The sequence below is a fragment of the Rhinoderma darwinii genome, chromosome 1, assembly GCF_050947455.1.
Source record: "Rhinoderma darwinii isolate aRhiDar2 chromosome 1, aRhiDar2.hap1, whole genome shotgun sequence".
NCBI classification, from domain to species: Eukaryota; Metazoa; Chordata; class Amphibia; order Anura; family Rhinodermatidae; genus Rhinoderma; species Rhinoderma darwinii.
The window spans coordinates 375,823,157-375,839,824 of record NC_134687.1 but is presented as its reverse complement, the minus strand read 5'-3'; the positions used below and the strand labels follow the sequence as shown (position 1 = coordinate 375,839,824).

Sequence of the window (16,668 nt, the reverse complement as noted above, 5' to 3'; positions counted from 1 at the left end):
GGAAAAAAATCCCATTTTCACTCTGCAACATCAAGTGCACACCAATTTCTGCCAATTACCTGTGGGGTTAATATGCACCTTGAGGGGTTAATACCTTGAGGGGTGTCGTTTCCAAAATGGGGTCACTTCTGGGGGGGATCCACTGTTTTGGTCCCACAGGGACTTTGCAAATGCGACATAGCGCCCAGAAACCAATCCAGCAAAATCTGTACTCCAAAAGCCAAATGGCGCTCCTTCCCTTCTGAGCCCTACTCTGTGCCCAAACAGCAGTTTATGACCACATATGTGGTATTGCCGTACACAGGAGAAGTTGCTTTACAAGTGTTGGGGCGCTTTTTTTCATTTATTTGTTGAGAAAATGAAACATTTTCAGCTAAAACTACGTCTTATTGAAGAAAAAGGATTTTTTTTATTTTCACTGCCCAATTCTAATAAAATCTATGAAACATCTGTGGGGTCAAAATGCTCACTACACCCCTAGATGAATTCCTCAAGGGGTGTAGTTTCGTGAATCGAGTCACTTTTGGGGAGTTTCCACTGTACTGCTACCTTAGGAGCTTTGCAAAAGTGACATGGTGTCAGGAAACCAATACAGCAAAATCTGTGCTCCAAAAGCCAAATGGCGCTCCTTCTCTTCTGATCCTTGCCGTGTGCCCAAACAGCAGTTTATGACCATAAATGGGGTATTGCCGTACTCCAGAGAAGTTGCTTTACAAATGTTGGGGTTCTTTTATTCCTTTATTTGTTGAGAAAATGAAAAATTTTGAGCTAAAGCTACGTCTTATTGGAATAAAAGGATTTTTTTTTATCTTCACTGCCCAATTCTAATAAAATCTATGAAACCCCTGTGGGTTCAAAATGCTCACTACACCCCTAGATGGATTCTTCAAGGGGTGTAGTTTCCTAAATGGACTTTTTTTTCAAAAGCCAAATGGCGCTCTTTCCCTTCTAAGCCCTGCAGTGTGTCCAAACAGCCGTTTATGGCCACATGTGGGGTATTGTTTTACTCGGGAGAAATTGATTTACAAAAGTAGCGGTGCATTTTCTCTTTTTAGTCCTTGTGGAAATTAGAAAAAATTAGCTAAACCTACATTTTATTTGAAAGAATGTAGATTTTCATTTTCACGGCCTACTTCCAATAATTTCTGCAAAAAACCTGCGGGGTCAAAATGCTCACTATACCCCTAGATAATTTCCTCAAGGGGTATAGTTTCCAAAATGGGGTAACTTTTGGGGGATTTCCACTGTTTTGGCGCCGCAAGAGCCTTTCAAACCCGACATGGTGCCTAAAATATTTTCTAATAAAAAGGAGGCCCCAAAATTCTCTAGGTGTTTCTTTGTTTCTGAGGCCTGTGCTTCAGTCAATAAGTGCACTAGGGCCACATGTGGGATATTTCTAAAAGCTGCAGAATCTGGGCAATAGATATTGAGTTGTATTTCTCTGGTAAAACTTTCTGTGTTACAAAAAAAATAGATGAAAAATGAATTTCTGCAACAAAAAAAAAGAAATTTGAAAATTTCACATCTACTTTGCCTTAATTCCTGTGAAACATCTAAAGGGTTAAGAAACTTTCTAAATGCTATTTTGAATACTTTGAGGGGTTTTTAAAATGGGGTGACTTATCGAGGGTTTCTAATATATAAGGCCCTAAAATCCACTTCACACCTGAACTGGTCCCTGTAAAAAGAGCCTTTTGAAATTTTCTTGAAAATGTGAGAAATTGCTGCTAAAGTTCTAAGCCTTGTTATGTCATATAAAAATAAAAGGATGTTCTAAAAACAATGCCAATCTAAAGTAGACATATGGGTGATGTTAATTAGCAACAATTTTGTGTGGTATTACTATCTGTCTTACAAGCAGATACCTATAAATTTATAAAAATGCTAATTTTTGCAATTTTTCGCTACATTTTGGTGTTTTTCACAATTAAATACTTAATGTATCGAGTAAATTTTGCCAGTAACATAAAGTCCAATGTGTCACGAGAAAACAATCTCAGAATCGCTTGGATAGGTAAAAGCATTCCGAAGTTATTACCACATAAATTGAAAAATGTCAGATTTGAAAAAATTGGCTGTGTCCTGAAGGCCAAAACAGGCTGTGTCCCGAAGGGGTTAAAGTGTATATTAAAGTGTAAGTTGAGAAGTTATTGTGAAACTGATTACCTAAACGGTCCACAATCGAAGGATGGTGGAATGGAGACAATGGTATAGATGACTGGCAACATGGCCAAGAAGAGTATGAAGAGCAGCATAGCCATGTAGAAATTGTTGGATCTGGAGGCTTTAAAAACTCTCGCATGGGGAACATTGCAGCACATCACTGCCCAGCATTGTAAGTACATGGACGTATGAAGACGGAATACATTAATGGCCGGAAGGCAAGGTGCATAGAATGATCCCATCCTAAAAGGAAAGAAATGAAAATGTGAATTATTTATTAAATATATAAAATAAATAAACAGAAAATGAAATAGACACTACGTTATATGTACCTAACTATTTACACTGCATGCATAATGGAGTTGATTGCAGTATCAGTAGTTCACTGGTACAGTTTTTCATGGCAACTTATTTTAATGCTCCTACTGTCTATATACACATACTTATTTGAGAAAAATGCATTAATGCGTTTCTTTTGAATGACACAGAGAAAAGATATCCCACACATACATTGCAGACATGCCCTTTATGTGTCCAGTGCTGGTGGTCATACGTGCCTAGTAACTCAGTCTCACTGCTGAGATCCTTGTACATGGGTGGCGGAGTGATTCATGCCAATATGCAGGCCAGTCAATTATAATCAGTGCACTAGAAGCCGCTTCCTCTCACCAGCACTGGACACATTGGGGGCAATTTATCAAGTCTGGCATTTCATGCATCAGTCTTAATAGAAAGAAAAGCGGGAGTAAACAGAAACACATTAATTAAGAGGCAAAAGCTTCTTAATTAAATTTGTCGCAATTTTCAGCCAGGCCGTGGTACAATGACCATGGACATGCACCATCCATTTCCCCACATGAGCAATAAAATATTAAAAAAACACATACTCAACACACTACTCCTCTTCTCCCCACTAGGTCCCTTCATCATTCTAGCATGCTCATATAAGGGCCTTATACGTGCCGCAACACTTCAATGTCATTAGTGCTGTGTCGCATGCAACGTCCTAACGTTGCACAAGCCGTTGTGCTGCACACAGCACGTTGCAGCGCTGGAGTGATGAGGAGACCCGGAGTAGAGAAGAGGAGCGTTGGTGGGTATAATAAAAAAAAATTTGGGTATTTTATGTTTTTGGTTATTTAACTATCCAAAGGGGTGGGGCAGGGGAGATAGTCTGATCAGGGGGAGACAAGGTAGGGAGTCCAACACGAGCCTCTACCTTCCTATGCGACCACAGAGTGAAATCTACACCAGCTGGGAGCTGGTGTAGATTTCCATTATAATTGATGCCATTTTTTTGGCATAAATAATAATTAATTTGTCAGGTCGCTATGGGCCTGCCTCCTTTTCCAAAGCCACGCCGCCTCTTTACAAAAGTGGCGAGGGTGGTGCAAAAAGACCAAAAATCTAAATTTGCACTGTAAATTGCGAATTTTGGGCCCTTTTACAACTTTTCTATGCAAGAAAACTTGATTTTACTGCAATGATTCTGCACAGACATTAAGCATAGACATTATGGCTCAGTGGAGCTAAAACGAGGACTAGAATCTGCGCGGTCAACAGCCAGTTCAACGATAACGATAGAGAAGGAATCCATGTCAGGATAGTACACTTACAATGGCTTTATTAGTAAAAAAAATTTAAAGCATTTCAACGCTGGTCCTGCTGCTTCAAGTGTACCATCCTGGCGTGGATTCCTTCTCTCCCATTGATTGAGGGACCGGCTGTTGACAGCTCTGATTCCAGTACTCGTTTTTGAATATTGTCATTGAACCTTAATTGGATAGATGGAATTCTCTAGACTTATACATGTATTTGAGTGGGACGATGTATGGAGGGTATATAATCGACCAATTAAACAATATCTTTGCTATTTAAAATCTTGTAACACATTTTCCCATATAGATATGGCTCTAGTCGGTAACACCTGTCTGCGAATGATTCAAAAAGTAGAATATAGAACTAGGGGATCTCAGATCATTCACATTTTAGTTGTTACATTTTGTCATTCTTCAAGGGAATTTTCTAGAAGCTTTAGGATGCATTGGAGCTCAAGGAACTCTCTTTTATAAATATCGATACTGCAAGCATAGTTCCTCTTTTAAGCATCTTGGAGTGATGTTTTTCAAAAATGTATAGGATTATTTATTTCTAAAATTTATCCTTATGATACATAAACTAAGGTTTTGATAACAGGGTTGCTTTATACCAGGGGTCTCAAACACGCGGCCCGCGATGTCTGGGGCTTCCCCAGAGCGGAGTCCCGGGCAGAGCGCTAGTATAGGGGACTCTGGGGAAGACTCTGACATCGCTGTTCATACATCGACAGTGATGTCAGGGGCTTCCCCAGAGCAGGAGTCCCAGTGATGTCAGGAGCAGAGCTGGAGTCCCAGGAAGAGCCTACTAGCGCTCTGCCCGGGACTCCAGCTCTGGGGTTGCCCCTGACATTCATGTCCATATATGGACAGTGATGTCAGGAGCAGTGCTGGAATCCCAGGCAGAGTGCTAGAAGTGGCTCTGCTCAGGGACCCCAGCTCTGGGCAATCTCCTGACATCACTGTCCATATATGGACACTGATGTAAGTGGCATCCCCAGAGTTCCGGCGCAGAGCCTATACTAGTGCTCTGTTTCGGGACACCGGCTCTGGGGTTGTCCCTGATATCACATTCCGATCCAGGAGGATCCCCTGACTTCACTGTGTATGGACTGTGACGTCAGGGGCTCCAACAGCAGAGGAATCCCCAGCCAAAGTGTCGTCAACGCTCTGGCTGGGGATTCCACTCCTAGAGGGAGCCCCAATGGAGCTATCTACTTGGGTGTGTGTGGCATTATCTTCAGAGGGCACTGTGGCAGCATCTGCGGAGGGCAATGTGGCAGCATCTGCGGAGAGCAATGTGGCAGCATCTATGGATGGCACTGTGGCAGCATCTACGGAGGGCAGTGTGGCAGCATCTATGGAGGGCACTGTGGCAGCATCTATGGAGGGCACTGTGGCAGTATGTACGGAGGGCACTGTGGTAGCATCTACAGAGGGCACTGTGGTATACCTACAGAGAGCACTGTGGTAGCATCTACAGAGGAAAATGTGGCAGCATCTAAAGAGGGCACTGTGGCAGCATCTACAGAGGGCACTGTGGCAGAGTCTACAGAGGGCACTGTGGCAGAATCTACAGAGGGCACTGTGGCAGCATCTACAGAGGACACTGTTGCATTATCTAGGGGTGTGTTGCATTATCTACAGTGGGCCTTGTGGCATTATCTACAGAGGGCACTGTGGCATTATCTACAGAGGGCACTGTGGCATTATCTACAGAGGGCACTGTGGCATTATCTACAGAGGGCACTGTGGTATTATCTACAGAGGACTCTGTGGCACTATCTACAGAGGACTCTGTTTCACTATCTAAAAAGGGGCTGCCCAATCTTGACATGTGTGTCTGCCAAACGCTGCCAACTGAGCCGCCGGACTGCATTTAGCGACACTTAAACTGTAAAACTGGATTGTTGAAATAAGCACATGCAGAATTCTCTCAAATTTTAAACCTAACGGTATTATTATAGTAACGTAGCATTATTATTATAGTAATATAGTGTTATAGTAGATCAAATTAGTAATTGATTAACAATAATTTTGTATTGAATCCACTTCCCATTTTTTCATTATGTGGCCCACTTACCCGGCCGAGTTTGAGACCCCTGCTTTATACCATATGCCTTGGAAATGTTCAAAAATATGTTTGTATTAAAATGAAGTGACTGAAAAGTTAAAACGTATGCACATGTTGGATATCCGGATGTCTCAGCTCCTACTATTTAGATTCGGTGATAGTTATGAATTGAGGACTTCTGTGTATAAAAATAAAAATAAATGTACTACTAATACCTTCTTCGTGGCAAAAATTTTGACTATGACTTTGGTTGTCAAATAATATTCTGTCAGTTGTAACCTGGAAAGATCTGCTTAATCTTGTGATATTTAGAGTGAGGTGGATATCCAATAAGAAAAACAAGCAGTTTTTTGTTTTTTTTCTGGCCGGAATCCATGGTTATAACCTCTGAGGATGACTACAGGACCATAATGAGTTTATGTGTTTTTTGTATTTCTTTTATTTTTCTTTCCTCCTCTTCAGTACTCCTCTCCTTCTGGGGTGGGTGGATGGGTAATATAAATACGTAATGTTATTTTTATTTTTGTAATAATATAAATTAAGAATAAAATGAAAGAAATTTTCAGAAAAAAACAAAAAAAAGGTTAGCACCCATATTTTAACCCCTTACCAACAACCTCCGAACATATACGGCTTAGTCCGCTCTATACGCTGCAACTGTGAGCTGTGTATTTTAACCCCTTAGATGCTGTTTTTTTTTGGTCACCTTCGCTCCCGCCAAAGATTGAATAAAAAGTAATAAAAAAGTCGCATGTACCCCAAAGTTTTAATAATAAAAAGCTTGACCCGCCAAAAACAAGTCCTCACACCGCTCCATCAATGGAAAAAATAAAAAAGTTATGGGTCTCAGAATAAGGCAACACAGAAATTTTTTTTGCTGAGTTTTCTAATTATATTGCGCTGCGGATGAAGCTGTTTTTTTTTTCTTTTCTATTGTAGCTCAGTAAGTATGATCTGCAATCAGCTATTATTGTGAAGTTGAAGCAAACGCAATCAACAACCTCATATTAGAGGGGGTAGTGAGCAACTCCCTCAGGGTAAGTTCACACATGGCGTAAATACTGCATATTTTCCCGCAACAGATTTTGTTGCGGAAAATCCACAGCATAATAGAGTAGCAGCAAAGTGAATGAGTATTTCACAAATCTCATCTACACGCTGCGTAAATGATGAGCAGAAGAAAACATTCCGAAATTGACTGCGGTTTTTTTAATCCACAGCATGTCAATTGTATTTGCGTAATCGCTGCTTTCATGTTTCGGGTTTTTCCCATTGAATTCAATAGGAGGTAAAATCCGCAACAAATGGCAGATGTTGCATTTTTCTGCGGCGGAAAAGCAGCGATTCCGCCACAAAAAAGCAACTCAGAAAAAAAAAAATATTATACTTACCCAGAATTCTGTTTCTTCATCTAGGCCGGTCTCCTGGGATGACGTTTCATCCCATGTGACCGCTGCAGCCAAAAAAGTATTAAACTTTTTTTTTTTATTTGCAGTTTTCCGCAGCGGACATTCCGGTCGAAAAACTGCACCACAATGTGCGGTTTTTGGTCCGAAATTCCCTGTGGCGCCCAAGGCGGATACGCTGTTTGCTAATACGCAGTGTATCTGCCCTGTGTAAACATACCTTTAAAACCTAGATGTTGGTAAGATTTGAGCTTGTAGCTCCAATGCTGTAAAGCAACAGTGCCACTATTTAACATATACAGTATGCAAAGCTTTCCAGTTTTATTAGCTATGTATAATGCAATGAAAATATATTTTCACATAATTACAAATTTTAGAAATTTGGTTTCGGTGAATTCATACACTGGAGCCTATTATGGCTTATATTGTTTCTATAAGAGGGTACTTACCAAATCATTCCTTGATTGAAAATCAATCCCAACACATTACCACTGATATCAAATTCACAGTATGAAGGCTGCAAGTAAAAATAAAAATCATTATACAAAAATTACTAGAATTTTTTACTCTTTGTTCTAACCAATAGTGCATCTGACAGAGGAAAATTGAACATGAAAACACAACTAAGCATTGTGAATTTCTATGTAAATATGTATTATTATTTACTGTATTTAAGGCACATATAACGCTAAAGGAGTGAAAGGGGGACACCCAGGAAGAGGCAAAGGGAAGACTGTAGAGGGTGCTAGATATTTTCCCAGTTTCCTAGAATAATTGCATGCTATATTACCTATATTATCAAGAACTTGATGTCACCTACAGTCTTGTGGGGTTCTATCATTTTTCACCAAAACTAGTCTTGTATTTTGGCTACAATTATACATGGAGGTTATGTGCAGGGCCGCACCGTCCATGAGTTGAGGTGAGTATCGCGCCTCAGACAGCGGCCTGCTACCTCTCTGAGTTGGCAGCGGCACCACTGATACCAACCGCCACCCCCTCCTGCATTATAATTGTATCTGTGTCTATAGGATGCAGATACAATTACATGGGTAACTAGCGCTGGCAGGGCAAAGAACATTAGTTCCTTGCCCTAACCTTCAGCGTCTTTCAATGACGCAAGCAGCGCAATGTTGTCATCACACCACTTGCGTCATTGAGAGGCACTGAATGGCAGACCAAGGATGTGCCTTGCCCTGCCATTCAGCACCTTTCAATGATGCAAGTGGTGTGATGTCATCATCGCGCCGCTTACGTCGTTCAACTTCAGCAGACTTGGTCAGAAGAGAGCAGGCCTGCTAGAGGACGGTGTGGGAACAGGATCAAGTGGGTATGTAAAGTTTTTGTTTTTTTCAGTTAACAGTGTGGGTGACTATCTACAGGGGGCTCTATCTACAGAGAGCTATATGTGGGGCACTATCTACAGGGGATAGTATGTGGGGCACTATCTACAGGGGGATATATGGGGGCCACTATCTACAGGGAGATCTATGTAGGGCACTATCTCCAGGGGGGCACTATCTACAGGGGGCTCTATGGGGAGCAGTATATACAGGAGGCTCTATGGGGGCACTACCTATAGGAGGATCTATGGGGGGCACTATCTACAGGGGGCTCTATGAGGGGCACTATCTACAGGGGGCTCTATGGGGGGACACTATTTACAGGGAGCACTATCTACAGGGGGCACTGTGTGTCTGGGACACAGTGTATGGTGCTATTACAATCCGGGACACAGTGTATGGTGCTATTATATTTAGGTGCATAGTGTGTGGCACCATGAGAATTTTATTTTCGTTTATGGGTGCGGAAAGGTTTGAAAAGTGAGAAGCTGAAGACATCTGAGTGGCAAACTGCAGAAATGTGCAATAGCCGGGAGAAATCCTCATAAAGATCTGAATCGGATGGAGAAGAAAAGAGAAAAAGAATGACTAGAATCTGAGAAGACGTCACATGTGAGTCACTCAATGCAAATGTTCTGCCTCTAATCAGTACTGTAGTCACTGTATGATCTGCAGCGAGATAATGGGTGGTATGATTTTTTTTTGGGTGAATAAGCAACTCCGAGCATATCTTTACCATTGCTCAGGCCATGCTGGGAGCTGTAGTTTTACGTCGTACAAACCAATACGGCTGGGGTTGCACTAAATTTGCAAATGATATTTGTACTGAGCTGTATTTGTGCTGGTGCTGTATTTATGTACTGAGCTTCGTTCTGGTGCAGTATATATGTAGTGAGCTTGGTTCTGATGTTGTATTTATGTACTGAGCTTTGTTCTGCTGCAGTTTGTACGTAATGCGTTTGGTTTCGGTGCTATATATATATATATATATATATATATGTATGTATTGAGTGTGGTTCTGGTACTGTATATATGTATGAGCTTGACTCTGGTGCTGTAATTATAATGGATATATTCATAATAACAAAATTGCAGGGCAGATGAAATTGTTGCAATTCATTGTCTATTTAATGAGAATCCGTCAGGTGGTTTTAACCCCTTGAACCACCACCATGTGGTAATACATGACTTGACAATATTTCCAAACATTCCCCTGTATGTTTTTTCCAGATGCAGCAAAATCTATAAAATCATCTTTTAAAATGGCACCCACTATATGCTAATTACTCATTAAAGGGTCATGGGGCAATGTCGCTATACTAGACAGTCACATAGTCCTGCCTCCAAACCCACCTTTCCATGCTTGACATTTTCCTGGCTGCTCTACATCACTACCAGTCTCCTCCAACTTTCTTTGATGCGCCGTTGCCTTGTACTCCATGGGTATGCATCGTGCAGCGAGGTGTACTCTGCCCGGCTTCATCCCTGCACCACTCATGGCAGGGGAGTACAAGGCAATGGCAGTATCCGCAAGCGTTGGAGGAGGCTGCAGACAGGGGGATGTCAATCAAGATCTGGGGGCGCAATTTCAATTTTCGCCTCAGGCAGCAGAAAAGCTAGAGTCTGCCCTCGTTATGTGTTATGAAAGCAACTGCCCTACTTTAGCAGCAGTTAAGCAAATGCCAAACCGGAGAAAAAACAAAGAACGTTTGGGATTTTCTCCTAAGACCTGAATTGTGGTCTTAAAGAAATTGGACATTATTTAACCCTTTAGTGACCAGACTATTTTAGGCATTAATGACCGAGCTATTTTTTAAGTTTTTTCATCGTCTCATTCAAAGAGCTATAACTTTTTTATTTTTGCGTCGACATAGCTGTATAAGGTCTTGTTTTTCGCGGGACAAGTTGTATTTTCTAATAGCACCATTTTGGGGTACATATAATTTATTAATTAACTTTTATAAACTTTTTTTTTTTTGGTGGGATAAAAAGAAAACAGCAATTTTGACACACTTTTTTGCATCCTAAATTTACACTGTTTACCGTGTGGTATAAATAACACAATAACTTTATTCAGTGGGTTGTTACAATTGCAACGATACCAAATTTGTATAGTTTTTGTATGTTTTACTACTTTTACACAGTAAAAACACTTTTTTTTTTTCAAAATTATTAGTTTTTGTGTCTCCATGTTTGAAGAGGCATAACTTTTTTATTTTTCTGTCGATGCAGCTGTATGAGGGCTTTTTGTTGCGGGACGACTTGTAGCTTTTATTGGTACCACTTTGGAGTACGTGCGACTTTTTGATCACTTTTTATCACATTTTTTTAAGGCAGGATTCACAGAAAACAGCAAATCTTGCATTGTTTTTTATTACATTTTTTACGGCGACCGCCGAGCAGGTTAAATAATGTAATAACTTTATAGTTGGAGTCATTACGGATGCGGCGATACCAAATATGTGTAACTTTTTTACTTTTAATTTTTTTTCACTTATTTATTATTAACTTTATTAAACTTTTTTTAACTTTTTTACTGGTCCCACTACGGGACTTCACTATGCAATCATCCGATCACTTTTATAATACACTGCAATACTTCTTTACTGCAGTGTATTACTGCCTGTCCTTGTAAAATGGACAGGCATCTGCTAGGCCATGCCTCTAGCAGGCATTAACTAGAGGCAGACCTGGGGGCCTTTATTAGGCCCCCAACTGGCATAGAAAACATTCGCACCCTGCGATCTTATCGCAGGGTGCCGGTGGGGTGAGAGAGGTACCTGAAAAAAATTTGCCATGTAAAGGTCTACACATTAGATGTTTGAAGCCCCTAAACCTCTATAACAATTATAACATCTTCTAACACATATTAAAGCATGAACATGCATAATTTTGTTATAGCAAAAATATGTCTAAAAATTGTACGTTCAGATAATATAAATAGTTACATACCCATCCATACTCCAGATCCCAGCACCAACAATAATTAAAAAACCGTACAAAGACCGCTTGTAGGAAGTCACCAGTTAATATAGTGATATATGTCGTCATGATATCATTTACAGTAAGTCGTACAAATTCCTAGGATAAAATTTAAATTGGGAAGATTATACCTAATGCAATTTTATCATGTGGAAAAAGAAATTATACACTAGAGCTACCCAGATATATAAATTCACAACTACAGGATGTGGGTCAATCCATTATGGCCCTAATAATATGGCAAAAGCCCTGATATATATTTCCTGGTGCATATAACTGAATAGAATAGTGTGAGAGATATATAAAAATGACAATGTATGCAGGGCCGTATTTAGAGTTTGTGCTGCCCTAGGCACATGTAGGGCTGACGCCCCCCCCCCATAACGCAGTTTTTCCGCCGAAAAATCGCAAAATGTGCTAATTATTGTGGGTTTTCCCTCCCCATTGAATTCAATAGGGAAAACCTGCAACAGAAAACCAGCGATTCCACAACATAAATTGACAAGCTGCAGATTAAAAAAACTTTTTATGAATTTATGAACAGTTTTTCAATGGGTTATTTACGCAGCATGTAGATGATATTTATTCAAATATCATCCACTCTACTGCTACTGTATTATGCTGCGGATTTTTCGCAATGAAATGCGTTGCGTAAAATCTGCAGTGTTTACGCTACATGTGGACACACCCTAACAGAAATGCTCAGTGCTACCCTATTAACATTCCCTCCCCTGCCCCCCCCCCCCACATGAACACTGGTGCCCATTTCCCCGAGTATTGATCAGGTCACAGTTTGTTATTTTTTTAGGAAAAAAAAACACTCCTGCAGCGGCCCCCCCTTCCCGCCTGGAGCAAAAAACGCCCGGCCGTCGACCTCAGTACATCGTCCTACTTTTAAAAGTAGGCCAATGAACGGAGGTAACCTGGGACCATGTGATGTAAACTAACCAATGACAACTTAGAGTTGTCACTACTTTCAGTTTACTGTCCGAGACCCAGGAAGGTAAGTATAATAATCGTTTTGCTTTTTTAGTTGTTAGTGTTACTAATGTGTTGTTTTTGTGTGTGCTTTTTTTACAGGTTCGGTTGTTGAACTTTGTCAGATTCGAGGACTACTTTGATGACAGTGTTTTTTTTTTTCAATAAAATGGATATCGAGGCTTGTGTGGGGGGCTTATATTTGTATAAAATATTTTTTCTGTGTAGGTGTTTTTTTTAACTTCATTACTACTGCCTTAGTAATGGCAGTTGTCTGAAAGACAGCGTCCATTATTAAGGCAGGGCTTAGTGTTAGCCGGTGAAGAGGCTAACACTACCCCCCCATTATTACCCCGATACCCACCACCACCAGGGGTGCTAGGAAGAGCTGGGTATAATCCAGTACCTGACCATCTAAAGTGATGGTTGTGTACTGGGGCGGATGCAGGCTGGTATTATTAGGCTGTGAAAGCACAAAAACCCTGGTAATGCTAGGCTACAGCTGCTTTATTGTATCTAGCTGGTTATGAAAAATAAAAAGGACCCCAAGTTGTTTTTTCAATTATTTATTTTAAAAAAAATTACGTGGGGCCCCCCCATTTTTCATAACAAAATAGCAGCAGTAGCTTAGTATTACCAGGGTGGGCAGGCCAATTGTTTTTGGGCTTTTCCAGCCTAATAATACCAGCCTGCCACCCCAGTGCCCAACCATCACTTCAGGTGGTCAGGTACTGGACCTTACCTGGCTCTTCATGGCACCCTTAGTGGCGGTGTGTACAGGGGTAATAATGAGGGGTTAGTGTTAGCCTCTGCACCAGCTAACACGAAGCCCCGTCTTAGCAATGGATGCTGTCTATCAGACAGCCACCATTACTGAGGCAGTAGTAATAAATGTAAAACAAAAAAAAACAGACACAGAAAAAAATATTTTATTGAAATAAAACCCCCTACACAACCCTCGTTAACCAATTTATTGAAAATAAAAATGCAGATATCTAAGTAGTCCTCGTATCCAACGACCGAACAAAAACACAAAAATACAACAGTAACATTAATCAGTAAAAAAGCAAAACCATTATCATACTTACCTTCCTGGGTCCGTGACAGTTAAAGGGAACCTGTCACCAGCATTTCACCATTTGAACTCTACTCACCCCTCGCTGGCCGCTGCTATCAAATGTTCATTGGCATTATCCCCTCTCCTAAAATCCTCCTCCGACCTTAAATAATGGTCTGCAAACATTTTGCGCCTTTTATTGCAATAATCCAGCAGTCTCATTTGTTTCTCTTTTTATGCCCACCCACCGCTGAAAAGGGGCCCACTCTGAATGCCAAAATATTGTCTGAGAGCGCATGCGCCCCTCATGTATGGTCCGATACCCTTCCCTGCTTCAAATCTAGTTACTGTGCATGCGTCGATATGGTGTCCCATTGTGCACACCCTCCAGAACATCGATGCACAAGCACGGGATTTCATGTGTGCTCGGGGGAGGCGGGGAGCTGTCAATCAAAAGTAAGGAGGCGGAGTTAACTTGGAAAGGCTTGAGGAATGAAGATCTGACTCTTTTCTAATGAAGATATGACTCTTTTTTTGTTCATTAGCATATGGCGCAAGAACACTAAAAAACTGAATACTAAAGGATACAGAGCCTACTTAGAAGATAATTATAGGCTACATAAAAGTGATTTTTCACCCACTTGCTCCAACTATTGCTGGTTTAATAGGGGAAATGCTGGTGACAGGTTCCATTTAACTAAGCAGGTGCAGCTCTTAGCTGTCATCAGTTCATTTACATCACGTGGTCCCAGGTTACCTCAGTTCATACTTTTAAAAGTAGGCCAATGAACTTAGGTAACCGGCCACCACGTGATGTAAACTAACCAATGACAGCTAAGAGCTGTCACTGCTTAGTTTACTAAGCCTTGTGACACAGGATAACCCGAGATGCCCCAGAATTTTGGCGCATCTCGGGTGTGTGTGCCACTATAAACCTAGCGTGGGGACTGCTTCAGATACAAAGGAATCCCCGCACTAGGAGTTACTAGCGTCGGCGGGGCACAGCAATAAAGTTTCTGTTGAGGAAGGCCTGGTCTTTTCTGATCAGGCCTGCTCCAGCGGAACGACGGCAGGCGGCGTGATGACGTCATCGCACCGCCTGCGCCACAAGGAAGCGTCGAATGATGAGTAATGGAACTAATGCTTCCCTTGCTTCACCTGTGCTTTTAATTGTATCCGCTTCCTAAGGACGCGGATATAATTGAAGACAGTACATTACATTAGGGTTGTCACGATACCAGAATTTGGACTTCGATACCGATACTTCATGTAGTATTGCGATTCTCACTACCAAAACACCAAAACGATACTTTGCCATCAATATTAAAAAAGTTCTTCCATTTTCTGATGGGAGGCACGTGGTGTGATGAATTTTGAACCTCCGTGTGGCTCACATTAATAGTAATGAACCCCATCGTGTTCCTCAGTCATAATGGATAACGTTGGGTTACTTTGTGAGGTACATGATGGGTTTAATTACAATTAATGAGAGGTACATGGAGGTTCAAAACTCATAAGGCCGTTTTCACACGTGCGTGTTCGGTCCGTATGTCGGCCGCATTTCCCAGACCAAACACACTTCAGGGAGCCGGGCTCCCAGCGTCATAGTTATCTATGACGCTAGGTGTCCCTAACCCTCTGCGGAAAACTGCCCCGTATTGTAATTATGTTTTCAGTATGGGACAGTAGTTCCACGGAGAGGCAGAGACACCTAGCGTCATAGATTCTCTGATCTCCACCGTTAGAGCAGGGCTGCGGCTGTGTAATACAACCATTACCCCACTCCTGCCAAGTGTGCACGAGCGGTCAGCACAAAAAGATGTGACCAGCGCTGCACTAATGAGTGGCGGCGCCGGCACTGAAGACAGGGAACATGGGGGTTTTTCAGTGCGCCCGCCATGTTCTATGTCTTCAGTGCTGGCACCCAGTAGTGCAGCGCCGGCCACAACACCTCATGCTGACTGCGCGCACACACTTGTCAGGTGCGGGAAAATGACTATTACACAACTGCAGCCCAGCTCTGATTACATACGTGTACAACAATACTAAGCTGTGCGGCCGCACAGCTTAATATCCCAATACATTAATTAATGGTATTGAAACGTTTGAGGGTGCACGGCATCAAAATAGTATCGATGCCTTGTGCAACCCAACATTAAACATGTAGCAATACTTACCTGACCTGCTGCGCTGCCATTGACTCCCCCTACAGCGCTTCTTAGACTGAGTCTAAGACACGCCCACTGTTCTTGAATTGGCAACAGCTGCTCTGGCCAATCCATTAACAGTGGGCGTGTCTTACAGACAAAGGAGTGATGGTGAAGCGCACCCACCCCCCTTGCCCTGTGAGTGACCTGAAAATATATATAATAAATACCCTGGATACCCTAGACACTGCACCCCCAGTGCCTAGTTGTAAATACGGCCCTGAATGTATGTATTAGATTGAACGTAAATGACTGAAAGCCACATAAGACACCAGTATCATAAATCTTTCCAGATTTTGAAGTGGGGCCCTGGAGCTCCAAGTTACACCTCTGCTATGGAAGCCTTTTTTAGACGTCAATACAGTAAGCTTAAAGGGAAGGTGTCATGAAAACATTTTTTTTTATATGTTATTGCTTTTAGTATGTTATTAAAATACATTTTATTTATTTGTGTTTTTGTGTTTTACTTTTTTCATTTTTCTTTTTTTTACTTCTCTATGGGGGCTGCCATTTTTTTTTCATCTCTGTATGTGCCGATTAACGACACATACAGAGATGGAATACGGCACATACATCCCCATAGGGAATGTGAACGGGAGCCGTTCCATTCACTATAGCGTGCGCCGCTCCCACACAGTCCAAAAGGAAGGTCTTTGTCAGAGCGACATCCAGCACCATTTTCATGTGGACCGGAAGCCACGGCCGGACAGTAAGATGACTACTTCCGGTCGCGGCTTCCGTCCATATGTTCAGAAGCATGGACTAGGAGCGGAGTCAGCGGCGGCGGCAGGAGCAGGTAAGTTATGTTTGTGTATGTGATGTGTGTGTATGTTTGTGTTATACTGTGTGATTACCACTGTATC

The 16,668-nt window shown here is 41.7% G+C and overlaps 1 protein-coding gene across 1 annotated transcript in view; it reads right to left on the bottom strand.

The window, feature by feature from the left end:
• The window catches only part of TMC1 (transmembrane channel like 1), a 90,217-nt gene that overhangs the window by 10,761 nt on the left and 62,788 nt on the right, over positions 1-16,668 (bottom strand). Inside the window, exons 14-16 of the mRNA XM_075852111.1 lie at positions 11,534-11,662; positions 7,688-7,755; positions 2,167-2,406 (exon numbers count right to left, since the gene is read on the bottom strand). Coding sequence (XP_075708226.1) covers positions 2,167-2,406; positions 7,688-7,755; positions 11,534-11,662 — 437 coding nt within the window. The remainder of the gene's footprint in view (positions 1-2,166; positions 2,407-7,687; positions 7,756-11,533; positions 11,663-16,668) is intronic.